Consider the following 13413-nt stretch of genomic DNA (forward strand, 5'->3'; position numbering starts at 1 on the left):
AGTCACACGGTGCCAAGGACCGAGAAGGGCCAAGTATCCTGGAAAAAAGAGCAGCTTTGGGTAAGTCGTGAGACTCTCAATATGCAATTTAACCTTCCCAAGCCTCAGGTCCCCAAACTGCACACGGGGACCTGACCAGTCTCAGCCAGTTGGTTTTTTCCATGTATTTTCAGTCAACCCGCACCCAACCCCTGGCCTCAGTTTCTCCATCAGTTAGCTGGGAACTTTGACAGGCTTGGAGTTGCCTTGAAGACAGGATAACCAAGGTACGGGGAACCCCCTCAGGGCCGTCCCAGGGCCAAAGAAGGGTCACTTCCTTCCGAGCTGTCGGTCGTCAGTCACCTCTGGGTGGCCTCTGCCCGAGTGCGGCGGCGCCAGGATTTCCTCCGCGGACTTGTGATTCCCTGCACCCCAGGCCTCGCGGGCCCACGGCTGCACGTGCGGCGGCCCGGGCCTAGCTTCTTTCGTGATCCTTCCCTCTCTCTTTCTCTCTCGGGGTTTTTTGGCCCAGCGATTTTTGGGCAGAGGGGATGGAGGCTCCGTCCCCAGATGTTTCACCGCTGGAAGGGCGGCGGTAGGACCCCGCGGCTCGTAGTCCCCCCAAGGGGCGTGGCCGGGCGGACAGTGCTATTTAAAGGGCGGGCGCCGCCCCCTCGCGGCCGGCAGGCAGGAGCGGCGCTGCAGCGCGGGCCTCGGCGGGCTGGACCCCGCCGGCTGCGCGAACGATGTGCTGCGGAGGAGCCCGGCGGCGGCGGCCGCGGCGCTGAGCCAGGTAGGGGCGGCAGATAGCAGCAGTGCCTCCGGAGCTGGGGTTGGATCCTCCCTCGGTCCCCAGGTCTTCGTCCGTCTCCCTCAGGAAGGGCTGAGATGGGTGTTCCCATTTGACAGCTGGGAAAATAGAGGCAGGAAGTCCCGGACGTGCCTAAGAGCACACAGCCAAGCAAGCAGACCAGGGTTTGAATTCAGGTCTCCCCGAGGCAGACATGGACTTTCCACTGCGCCGCTGTTGTCTTTGGAGGGGATACCCCAGCTCTCTTTGGAGAGACTTGAAGCCGACCTTCTTCACGGGTGGTAGATGGGAGGGACCCCTGCTCCACCTCCACCCCGACATTCTGCATCAAAACCACATTCCTTCGGGTTAAGGTCTGATTCCCCTGAGATGTGGGATGTCTCCAGAACGGGCTGCCTTAGTGATTCACTGCCCTGTGAGTCTCGAAGCTGCTCTCCCAGGCCCCCCTTGCCAGTACGTCAGAGCACACTGAGAGCACTACCCGCCCAGTGTGCTCCTGGGCAACTTAGGAGGGAAGTCTTGGCAGTTGCTTTGGAGACAGAGGGGCTGGATTCTGATCCTGACTCTTCTATTTACTGTACAAGTGACTTTGGGTAAGTCATTTCTCTGAATCCCGTGTCCTGGGAGAGAATCCTACAGGGGGCCAGTGGGGTCTGCGCAGTCTGCGCAGCACTAAGGGTCTGAGGACCTGCACGAGCCCCGGAACCAGAACATCTAGGGGCCGGGGGCAGGCACTTCACCTTCCTGAGCCTCAGTCTTCTGGTTTCTAAATAGGAATTACAGTAATCACCACACTTGGTGGCGGTGAGAATTTAAAAGACCTGAGATCAGTCAAGTCCTTAGAAAAATGTGTAACCTCCTTGCATAGTGGGGCCAGTCTGCTTTTGATGATAGGATTGCCCCTCTTTTCTGTCTGCCCTCTCTCTGTCACACACACGCACACACACACACACACACACACACACACACACACACACACACACACAAGCACATACACAGATAGGCTTTGACATTTCTCCATGTCAGAATCCAGCCACTTGCCTGCAGACCCAGGACCTCTGTCCTAGCACACCTCACCTGGGATGCTCAGCGCTATTGGTTCCTGTACCTACTGGGAAGGGCCCTGTAGTGTCCCGGTACCTTGCTGGCCGTGCTCCACCTGATCATCCCCACGGCTCAGGGGGGACAGTGGTGGAATGGGAAGTGGCGTGTGCCGCAGATGGCAGATGGGTCACCCAGATGGAAGAGGTAAACGAGCTTGCTCTGGAGACCCAGAAGAGCTAGTGGTGGGGCTTGACTGTAAGCCTGGTTCTAATGCCCCGTCCTCCCTGTGAGGTCCTCCCCGTGAGAGACTGAAGTCCTCGGATGCTGGGGAGGAGGCACGGCAGGGGGCTTCTTTCTACCATAATTCTGTGGTGCATATGCAGAAGCCTCGTGCTGGGGTAGAACAGGACAAGGGAGCGATAGAGCCCCTGGGCATCTCCACCTTAACTAACCCCGGGTCCTAACATCCTTACTGCCGCAGAACGTCTGCCCTCGCTCAGGCACTTGTTCCTTGAGAGAAGGTTAGTGAGCATCTACCTAAGGAATGGAACGAGCAATAAATGGGTCTGCAAATGGGTGTCGGGGAAATGCAACACATTGGAGCCTGCGCAAGGGCATTCTGGGTAGAGGGAGCAGCAAGGCAGAGAGAAGCCCCAGGCAGGCCGAAAGTTCCTGGGGTGTGACCCAGGAGTTTGCTGAGGAGAAGACGGTGGTAGAAGATGCTGATGGGATAGAGTGTGAAGCCTGGACGCTACTGGAGATTTCAGAGTGACTCGTGTAAGATCTGGCATGTGATTTTGAAACGTCACCGACTGCCATGTATGGGACGGATTGTCCAGTCCTGGAGGGAATCGAGGACGCAGGGAGTGGAGTCAGCTGCTGCAGTGAAGGTGGGCAGCTTTGAACCTGGACGGACAGGGAAGTAAAGGGGCAAGGAGACAGAGGGAGGTGGAGGACCTCCCCTCACCTGCATTCCGCATCGGAGACTCAGACGCAGGTGTGCCATCTGGCTGCCCCGTGTCATGAGGTCGTCCCCAGGGGTACTTTCCTTTCAAGGGGGGGGAAGTATAGTGGGGTGCGCTCTGTGTTCCACCCCGGGCCACCCAAGGCTCAGCAACTGTGAGACTCTGACGAACCCAGACCAGCCATGGGGAACCTGAAAAGGCTTCCTGGAGGACATGGCATCCAAGCCACGCTCCACGAGGTGGGGAGGTATTCAGCCGCAGGGGCAGCAAAGAAAGGGAAGGCTCAGGCAATGAAAGGTACCCAGAGGGCCAAAGGAAATACATGTGTTCAGGACCCAGAGTGGGGGGGATGATGAGAAGCCAGGTGGGAGACAAGCGCTGGCCCAGAGAGGGCCGGCTCCCCCAGGGCCCCGGAGATGAAGGCCAGGGGTTTTCATTTAGCTCTGAGTATGCTAATGTCAAGCAGGTGGGGACTGCTTTTGAACCCAAAGAACAAAATTTCCTGTGAACTCACAGCCTGCAGTGAGAGGAGAGTGCTGTGGGGCAGGGTTGGGCTCTGGGGGAGCCAGGAAGGAGAGTTGAAAGGGCCACACTGGCCACTGCGCTGCGTGTCTCAGCAAGATAACAGCAGAGCAGCCACTGCGTTGAGATTCATTGCCAGTGGGCTCTGACCGTCAAAAGAGCCGGCAAAGGTGCAGACCTGTCTGTCCCAAGGCCACCTTCAGAGTGGCAGCTCTTAGTCTTTACTGAGCACCCGCTGAGGGAGACCTTCAACTGCAGAAGGGTCCAGACCCACGAGTCTCAGCCTGCCACCTCGCTGTGTCGTCTTAGCTGTGTGTGTGTGTGTGTGTGTGTGTGTGTGTGTGTGTGTGTGTGTGTGTGTTGCTTAACCTCTCTGAGCCTGGTTTGGGTTTGGTTTGGGTTTTGCATTTGTTTGTTTTTTTTTTTCCCCTTCTATAAAATGAGAAGTGTAAGAAAGTGGAACTGAGTCCTCGTGAGGATCCAAAGAGTTAGTAATTGTCAGGCATGATCATGGAGGGGTGATATGCGGTGACATTTTCTTAGAAGATGTCCTCATTTATCCTCAGCCAAACTTGGCATGGTGGTCATTTACCTCCGGAAACAAGGTCAGGGAGATAGTGTGGCCCGTGTAAGATCACACCGAAGGCACCTAGTGGAGAGGAGGGAGCTGCCGGGTGTTTCGGCTCTGACTCCTGTGGTCCTCCATGTGAGCACTCGGCGTCCAGGCTGGGATCTCTTCGGCCCCACTGTCTCATCGCTATTTCCCAGCACAGAGCTGGATGTGAGATGACATTCAGTACGGGAGTAACTGGATTCATTCATTCGTTAATTAATTAAGTGAACAAGCCGATCTGTCTCCTCGGCACACGGCTCCAGTCCACAGGGATTCACCCCTGCTAAAGGCCTCTGGGGTCCTCACAGGCCCCCACCCTGGCTGCTTACACTGCAATGGACCCGTGGCCTTGGGCGGCCATCGCCTTCAGTGAAAGTAGAGGGCTGGCAGCCTGCTGGGGTGGGGCTTCCTGTCGGTGCCCTGGCCAGCCCCGAACAATGACAAGAGAATTCCAACCAAAAGAAAAATGTCAAGATGAAGGAGAGTGAGACATTCCATGTGGGGCCTGTGGACCTGGGATGGGGGCTGCCTGGGGCCTGAGGGGAATGGGGTTTGAGGCCTGTCTCCCTCCAGCCAACCTTGCCCTAGGGTCCCTTTGCCTCCTGAGTACCCCTAATTTTAGCACCCCTAATTTTTTAAAAATTACATTTTATTGATTTGAAGGGAGAGGGTGTATGTAGAGAGGGTAGTGAAGTCCAGGAGTCAGTTTTCTCCTTCCACCATATGGGTCCCAAGATCAAGATCAAGCCATTAGGCTTGATGACAAGGGTCTTTACCCCAGAGCTATGGCAATGGCCTTGGGCGGGCCTTAGGTAAACCCAAAGCAGACAGGTCATGCTTTGCTTTAAAAGTCTTGCTTCCCCTGAGTAATGACTAAGCTTGGCCTCAGAGTCGCAATCCCTGGCCTCCTACCTCGGTGGCCTCTGAAGTCCTAAGACACCACTCCTTTCAGCTTCCCTGAGTGGTGGAGCCCACATGCCTCCTGCTTTCAGTTCTGGCCCAGAGTCCTGGGGGAGGGCAAGCGGGTGCTGCCGGCAGTGCAGGGAGCGGCGGCCTCACAATTCCTCTTTCCTCTACACCCTAGGCAGAGCCATGAGCCACCAGATCCTGCTCCTCCTGGCCATGCTGACACCGGGCCTGGCTATCTCTCAGCACCGAGAACAAGTGCCCTGTAGGACGGTAAGACGCCTCGCAGGCAGAGTAAGGGGTGCCTGTCCCATCCTTGCTGGGAGGGGGTGTCCCACAGCCCAGCACAGGAGCAAAGGTTAGGGGACCCAGAAAAGGTTAGCGTTGTACCTTGGTATTTGTTGAGCATACACTAGACTGTTCAGAAACGTGCTTACCCAACAGTCTTGTTCTCTTTTTATAGAAGGAAAACTGAGGTTTGGGGAGGCTAGGTGACCTAACCAAGATCATTCAGCTAGGGACAGTGGGACCCACTGGCTCTCTATTCCCCAAGCTGCCTCTGTGATAGGCAATGGGTCTTGTGGGAGCTACTTCGGGAAAGGAGCTGGGAAAGAGGCAAGCTGGGAAAGGCTCCTCTGCACTGATCCTCCTGGGCACTGACCCCCTCCCGGCTGGGCTCCTGGACTTGGCCTGCCTGCTAGAATGCCCCTCACTCATTACAGCCAGGTCCAGTGCCACCTTGTCCAGGAAGCCTCCCTGTGACATTGCTGACTGGCTCCTTCAGCCCAAGGCTATCTTACCTGGCAGACCAAGAGCTCCTTGGGGACAGAGAACAGGCTTGACTTGTGTTCTTTTCCTATTCCAAGGCAGGCAGAGGCTAAATGTAGTGACCCTGTGGGGTGCAGGGGAACGACCCTTTAGGTCAGTGCTTCTCAACCTGTGGGCCATGACCCCCACAGGGGTCACATACTGGATATTTAATTATGATTCATAATGGTCATAAAATTACAGTTATGAAGTAGCAACAAAAAATAATATTATGGTTGGGGGGTCACCACAGCATGAGGGGCTGTATTAAAGGGTCACAGCATTAGGAAGGTTGAGGACCACTGCTTTAGGACACTTGTGAAGCAGGGTTAGGGACGGGACAGCGCCCCCCCCCCCAAGAAGGGACAGCTGCTTAAAGAGGACAGGAACACTAGCAGCCACCTGCCAGCAGCCCTGTCCTGGGGTCTGTGTGCTCTGCTGTGGCCCCCACTTCTTCCTTGGAGGCCTCCTGAGCGTCTCATAACCCAGAATAATGGGAGGAAAGGCTTCGGACATCACCACATGCCCAGAGACTGGGAGGACTGAGGCCCTACAAGGTGAAGAAGGGCTTTGACCCCAGCAGACAGAGGGCATAGGGCAAGGGCGCCCCGAGAAGCCGAATATGACAGACAGGAAAGGACTTTCTGAACCATCAGGAAAAGACACATGACCCCGAGGGCCCCAAGGATGGAAGGGACCGAGTCAGGACCGAACCCAGCCAGCTCCCCCATGCTGCTTCCTGCCAGTGCCATCCTTACTCAGGCTTCTCTGTGTGGAAGGAGTTGGATGGCATGGCCTTTCCCCCATGAGGAAGAAAGCAGAGCAGTGGCTGACACCGCAGAGTGAGGAGGGATGCTGAACCATCGCCGATGCCCATCCTCTATCATCTCGGCACCAGAGACTCCTGGCAGTCAGTCGGAGCTTGGAGTTCAGGGGAGAGAGGGGAGAGGTAGAGTTGAGGGGACCTCCTGCCCTCACGCTCCTTCTGAAGTCTGGGCTGGATTGGAGATGTGGGTACCAGGTGCTTCCCTGGACCCCTGCAGTATCTGATAGACAGTCTCAGGCTCCGCCGGCTCCTGTCATGGTTCCTCTGGAGCTGGTGTCCTGGAGAGCTTTTGCTCATCCAGAGGGGAGGGGACATGGGTGTGGGTTTGCATGGGGGTGTGTGGCTTGTGCATTGCAAATGAAGGGTAAATAGGGCCGGCCAGCCTGGGTCCCTGGGTGCTGAAGGCTCAGCTTACACAAAAAGGAAACCATGCTAGCATCGTGGGTCATCTTGCTGCTGTTTGCAGCAGGGTGGTCCTGAGCACTAGGTGGCAAATAGGTATCTAATTTCTGTGGGTGGCAGTGGGGGGGGGGTGTTGTTGGGTCTCCTAGAGCCTTAGTTGGCAACTTTTCCTGGAGGTATAGGGCTATTCAAGGTACGTTATGCAGAAGGTATCCACACCAGTGCCCATGGCCAGACAGTGCCCTGCCTTGCCCCTCACCTTGGGGTCCTCAGGAGGAGCCTCAGAGCAAGGCCAGGCAGGGATGGCAGGCTTGTGTTTCTTCCTCACTACTTTAGCTACTGGGTTCCTGTGGCCCAGGCAAGTCATTGCCAGGGCAGGCCTTGACTTCAGCATATGGATAGCAGGTGGGCTGGCCTCTGGTTTTAATCTGAATATCCAGATTAGCTCTTTTCCTTCCGGCATTGATTGGATCAAGGCCTCAGCCCTTGCCTTAAGCACAGATGTCTGCAACTCATTCATAAAAGACACTCCCAGAGCACTTTCTGTGGGCCAGGCCCAAGACATCCATGTCAATCATGCTCCAAGCTCACTGACTGCAGGTCCCCACTCGGTCTTTGTTCAGGGGCACCAGAACATAGTAGGAAGGAAAGTTAGGGAGGGCCTTGGTGGAAGAGGTGTTGGGTTCTTGATGGGGAAGTCTCATGCAGGTCTGATACACACGTGTCCAGAGATGGGCGTGGAAGAGTATGGGAGTGGGGGCAAGGCATGATCACTGCATGCAAACTGGATTGAGGTGAGCGGACAGGTTGGGCAGAGCCACAGACAGTCTTGATGGATTCTGCTGTATGTTAAGGCCAAGGGCACCATAGGCAAAGTGGGTTTTGAGCAGTCTCTGGGCATTTAGCAGGTGGGTGGTTCAGTGGTGCTGGGGGGGTCGATGGAGACAGGCTGGGGGCAGGGGCAAAACTAAGCTGGCTGGTTGTAGATGTCACACTATTTGCTGAGGAGGACTGGGGGACCTGGGGATGACCAAATGGAGATGTGCATTTGCATATGACCCTTAAAGACATGTTTTATGGAAGGACAAGAGTTGCTGAAAGACCCATGTTCAAATCCCAGCTCCCTCTATACCATCTGGGTGATCCTGAAGTCTCCTTTACCCTCTCCGACCTGGACTTTGATAAAAATATGTAATTACATCAGATCACCCCTATACTGGGGCTGTTGTTGATCTGACAGGGTCACCAGTCTAAAAGTCCTGATATATAAAGTAGGTGTAGGGAACGACAAGTTAATTTTTGGGTAAGGAACTGGAGTGTTGATGTGACTTGCTAGTGGTCACTCAGTTAAATTGTCATCCCTTCCCCTGCTCACTCCCCTCACTCCTACTACCTTTAGGGCCTCATACTGGGGCCAGGCCACCAGGAGTGGGCCACCAGTATGGGGGTAGATAGCAGCTGCAGAAAGGATTGTGTCCAGAGCCTACCCCACGTCACAAAAGGAATGAGATCTGAGGCTGGGCAGACCAAGTCAAAGTGGCTGGCAGGGCACACTGCTGCTTGCCCTGTTGCAAACATCTTTTCCCAATGAAGCTCCCAGCCTAATGCTGGGACTTTATCTGGGATGTGGCAAGGACCTAGATGTGGCCCTGGAAGCTGTGGCCATGTTGCTCCTTGGCTCTGGATCACTCTGAGTGAAACATAGCTTAGTTTTCCTTGTAACAGGACAATAATCAGCACATATTTATTCTTAGATCTGTCTACTATTTCTCTGTCTATTGCCTCCCTCCTGCCCAGCACCCACCAGGCTGCCAGAGGCAGGGCCAGAGAGAAGCATGGGGTCATCAGCTGGGTGAGGAAAGGCCCTAGCATCCTGGGAGTCTGTGGGGAAGCCCCCTGTCTTTCTTAGGGTTTCCATTGCTGTGGAGAGACACCATGACCATGGAAACTCTTATAAAGGAAAACATTTAATTGGGGTGGCTTGCTTACAGTTCAGAGTTTCAGTCTATTGTCATTATGGTGGACAGCAAGGCAGTATACAAGAGGCATGGTGCTGGAGAAGGAGCTGAGGAGTTCTTACATCTTGACTCAAAGACAACAGGAAGTGGTCTGAGACACTGGGCATGACTTGAGCATATGAGACCTCAAAGCCCACCTCCTCAGTGACACACTTCCTCCAACAAAGCTACACCCTCTAATAGTGCCACCCCCCATATGCTTATGGGGGCCAATTACATTCAGACTACCACGCTTCCCCAAGCTTGGGGAGAGTTAGTCATCTTTCCTAGAGAACCCTGTCCTGTTCTCCTGTCTTGTCCCTATTAATGCCAGCTTCTCTGCCACCCTTGCTCTCTCTAGGTGAACAAGGAGGCCTTGTGCCAAGGCCTTGGCCTTCTTCAGGTCCCCTCAGTGCTCCCGTTGGACATCCGAGCTCTCTACTTGTCTAGGAACAGGCTGCAGAGCATCCTGGCCTCCCCATTGGGCTCCTACACAGCACTTCGTCACCTGGACTTAAGTGTCAACGAGATCAGCTTCCTCCAGCCGGGAGTCTTCCAGGCCCTGCCCCACTTGGAACATCTCAACCTAGCCCACAACCGGCTCGCCGTGGGCATGGCACTGAAGAGTGGTGGTCTGGGCCGCCTGCCCCTTGTGGCCTCACTGGACCTGTCTGGGAACAGCCTGTACGGCAGCCTGGTGGAGCGGCTGTTGGGTGAGGCCCCGAGTCTGCATACTCTCTCACTGGCCGAGAATAGCCTCACTCGCCTGGCACGCCACACCTTCTGGGGCATGCCGGCGCTGGAGCAGCTGGACCTCCACAGCAACATACTGATGGACATTGAGGATGGTGCCTTCGAGACCCTGCCCCACCTGACCCACCTCAACCTCTCCAGGAACTCCCTCACCTGCATCTCGGACTTCAGCCTCCAGCAGCTGCAGGTACTTGACCTGAGCTGCAACAGCATTGAGGCCTTCCAGACGGCCCCAGAACCCCAGGTCCAGTTCCAGCTGGCCTGGCTCGACCTCCGGGAGAACAAGCTGCTGCACTTCCCTGACCTGGCCGCATTCCCAAGACTCATCTACCTGAACGTATCCAACAACCTCATCCGGCTGCCTGCGGGGGTGCCCCAGGACAGTGAGGACCTCCATGCACCCTCGGAGGGCTGGTCAGCCTCTCTACTGTCCAACCCCAGCCGGAACGCCAGCACCAATCCCCTCTCCCAGCTCCTGAGCCTGGATTTGAGTTACAATGAGATTAAGCAGGTCCCTGCCAGCTTTCTTGAACCTCTGACCTCCCTGCGCTTCCTCAACCTCAGCCGAAACTGCCTGCAATCCTTCGAGGCCCGGCGTGTGGGCTCCCTTCCCTGCCTGGTGCTTTTGGACTTGAGCCACAATGCGCTGGAAGCATTGGAACTGGGCACCAAAGTCCTGGGGTCCCTGAAGACATTGCTCCTGCAGGACAATGCCCTGCAAGAACTGCCACCCTATACCTTTGCCAGCTTGGCTAGCCTGCAGAGCCTCAACCTATGGGGAAACCAGATCAGTCCCTGTGGGGGGCCAGCAGAGCCAGGTCCACCAGGCTGTGTGGACTTCTCTGGGATCCCCACCCTCCATGTTCTGAACATGGCAGGGAACTCGATGGAGATGCTCAGGGCAGGCAGCTTCCTCCACACCCCGCTTACTGAACTGGACCTCTCTGACAATCCTGGTCTGGAGGTGGCCACAGGAGCCTTGGTAGGCCTGGAGGCATCCTTGGAGGTACTGAAACTTCAAGGCAATGGGCTGATGGTCTTGAACGTGGACTTGCCATGCTTCCGCCGTCTCAAGCTCCTTAACCTTTCCGAGAACCGCCTCAGCCACCTGCCTGCCTGGACACAGGCTGTGTCCCTGGAGGTGCTGGATCTGCGGAACAACAGCTTCAGCCTCTTGCCAGGCAATGCCATGGGTGGCCTGGAGACTAGCCTCCGGCGCCTGTACTTGCAAGGAAATCCACTCAGCTGCTGCGGCAATGGCTGGCTGGCGGCCCAGTTGCACCAGGGCCGAGTGGCTGTGGACGCTACTCAGGACCTGATCTGCCGCTTCGGCTCTCAGGAGGAGGTGTCCCTGAGCCACGTGCGTCCAGAGGATTGTGAGAAGGGAGGGCTCAAGAACATCAACCTCATCATCATCCTCACCTTCACACTGGCCTCTGCCATCATCCTCACCACGCTGGCCACCTGCTGCTTCCTCCGTAGGCAGAAGTTCAGCCAACAATACAAAGCCTAGGGGATCCTCTTCCCACTCAGTGTGGAAGCCAGAGGGGCAGAGAAGCTGGGGTCTAGCTCAGGTTACACAGTGGCCAGGGGTTCAGCATCCTGCATCCTGCCACATGGACAGGTAGTTGCTTTCTGAGCTGCACATGTGATCCAGTTGTGGACCCCAAAGTGGGGCAGTGTACTGAACAGAGGATACCAACAGATCTCCACTGAGCATCTGTTTCAGGCCAGACCCCTCTCTGGGCACTAGTAAATGAAACATGTGCCTGCCCTCTGGCAAGAGAGGCTGTCACAGAACCAGCGACCATGGAGTGTGATAGGCTTGAGGTGGGGAGGCCCTGGGCCCCCAGACCCGCAGTCCTCAGCTGGTCATGGAGAGTCCACCCTGGCTGGCTGTGTTTGGGCAAGGGAGGGCAAAGCCTGAGAGATGATTTGTCTGAGCCGTTCCCACACAGAGCTCTGTCGCATCTGCTGATAATGACTTTCAGCCTCTCTGGAAACGAAGAACTTGTGACCAGAAGAGAGAGCCAGGATCTCCCCCAAAGGTCTTGAATCTGGTCTCCTAGGCCAGATTCTGAAGTTCCGGCTGAGCCAGCGTAAAGTGTGGTCACTTGGACTTCCAGCCAGGCCCAGGACAGTCTGTGTCCTGCCCTGGACAGGCACTTCCCCCTCAGTGAACTCTCCTGTTACACACACTGACCCCAGTGCTGCCTGGATTGCCAGCCCCCTGCTCGGGCCTCCTTCCCTCCCGGCCCCACCCTAGCTTTTGAGCCAAGAGGGAGAGCCTCGGCTATCTGGTTTTGTTTTGCACTCGGCTTAGCAGCTGCAGAGGTGAATCCAAGCCAACTCTTAGAGGTTTCTATGTTATCTGTGTTATACACAAGAAGAAAAGAAGGTTCCTTACATTTCCTTTGAGAGCCTCAGGCCTGAGAGAGATGCCAAAGCCAAAAATGAGTCAAACCCGTGTCCTCCCGTCTCCAGGACCTAAGCCTTGCCGGGGCAGGGCAGGCTGTCCAGTGGACAGGAAGTGGTCCTACCCTAACCAGGCTCCAAGCATCCTTGCTGCACGCACCCACTCCCTCCTCCTAGACAGGCACCCACAGACCCTCTGCGTCTGCCTCGGTGCCCCTCACTCATCTGCAGACCAGTATGAATTCTCCCTCTCTCATCTTGCTCCCACAGGCTCATCCTTCCTCCATGAAGCGGAGCTGGGAGTTTGACTCCATGGAGTGTCATTTTCCCCATTGATCAAATAAGGAAAGCCAGGTGGAGGGGCTTGCTCAGGGTCACACCAGCCAATGGCAGAGACCGTGGGGGAAACGGGAGAACACCAGTTTGCTTTTCGTGCTCAAGGCCCGGAGCTGTGTGCTCAGCAGGCGGTCTCAGCACAAGACAGTGCCAGCTCTCACGCCTGTCCTCACCAGGAAAACAAGAAGGAAGACACTCCCACCCCCGAGTCTCTCCACTCATTCTCCAGACCTGTGGGCTACAGGGAGAAAGGGGAGCCCTGGGCCCAGTCACAGAACCTGCTTCATCAGCGCCCCTGTGCCTGGCCCCCGGTCTGCCAGGACACTCGGTAGCGAACGAGGAGACAAAACCACCATTCACTCTGCCCAGTTTTGCAGATGAGGAAACTGGGGCCCAGAGTAGGTTAAAGGCTCAGAGAACCAATGGGCAGATCCGGGGCTAGAACCCTCACCGGGTCAGCTAGTAGGGTCTAGGTGCTACTGCACACAGCACTCTGTCTCGGCCCGGAGGCCCACCCCGTGGCCGCTGTGCCAGAGCTCTGAAAACACTATATCATGCTGCTGTCCCCTCCCAGCTGGCCACTGCCGGGCCCTGGGACCAGCTCTTTGTATAACTCACTGAATGTATTAAAGTATAATTTTGGAGAAGCTGCGGCCTGCCAGCCTGCTTACTTTGGGTTACCCCATACCGTTGCATGCACTGGAATCCTGACCCTTTCTTCTCCCATCCGGGGCTTTCGCTCCTCATGAGGCACCTCAGGGGACACGGAAGCTGTTAGCCAGCCCCATCCTGGGCTTTGGGCCTCAGCCTCTTTCGTAGCCTCGTCACACCCCGCATCACCTCTGCCCCACCCCAACCCTCAGAAACTGGTGGCTGTGGCCCCTTCCCACCCGTCTGCAGTGATGTGTCGGGCCCCCTGCTTTTGTTTTAAGGTGGGAAATGGCGGGCACAGAGAAAGGCTCGCCCTCCCCATCTTAAACCCAGTGAAAAATCCTTGTACTGCTCTCCCATCCTCCCTTCTCCGGCTCTCCGCGGCA

The 13413-nt window shown here is 56.1% G+C and overlaps 1 protein-coding gene across 4 annotated transcripts; it reads left to right on the top strand.

Moving 5' to 3' along the window:
- The first annotated feature begins 649 nt into the window (after positions 1-649).
- Lrrc32 (leucine rich repeat containing 32) lies at positions 650-13023 on the top strand. 4 transcript variants are annotated; one of them, XM_006982173.4, is made up of 3 exons: positions 650-772; positions 5019-5113; positions 9234-13023. In XM_006982173.4, the coding sequence occupies exons 2-3, from the start codon at positions 5027-5029 to the stop codon at positions 11136-11138; spliced, it is 1992 nt and encodes a 663-aa protein (XP_006982235.3). In that variant the 5' UTR covers positions 650-772; positions 5019-5026; the 3' UTR covers positions 11139-13023. The 4 variants fall into 4 exon arrangements, with proteins under 4 accessions (XP_006982235.3, XP_015856235.3, XP_042136010.2 ...); XM_016000749.3 differs by lacking the exon at positions 650-772 and adding an exon at positions 790-1383; XM_042280076.2 differs by lacking the exon at positions 650-772 and adding an exon at positions 1457-2724.
- Positions 13024-13413: the final 390 nt, after the last annotated feature.

This window comes from Peromyscus maniculatus, chromosome 1 (assembly GCF_049852395.1).
Source record: "Peromyscus maniculatus bairdii isolate BWxNUB_F1_BW_parent chromosome 1, HU_Pman_BW_mat_3.1, whole genome shotgun sequence".
In the NCBI taxonomy this organism is placed as follows: Eukaryota; Metazoa; Chordata; class Mammalia; order Rodentia; family Cricetidae; genus Peromyscus; species Peromyscus maniculatus.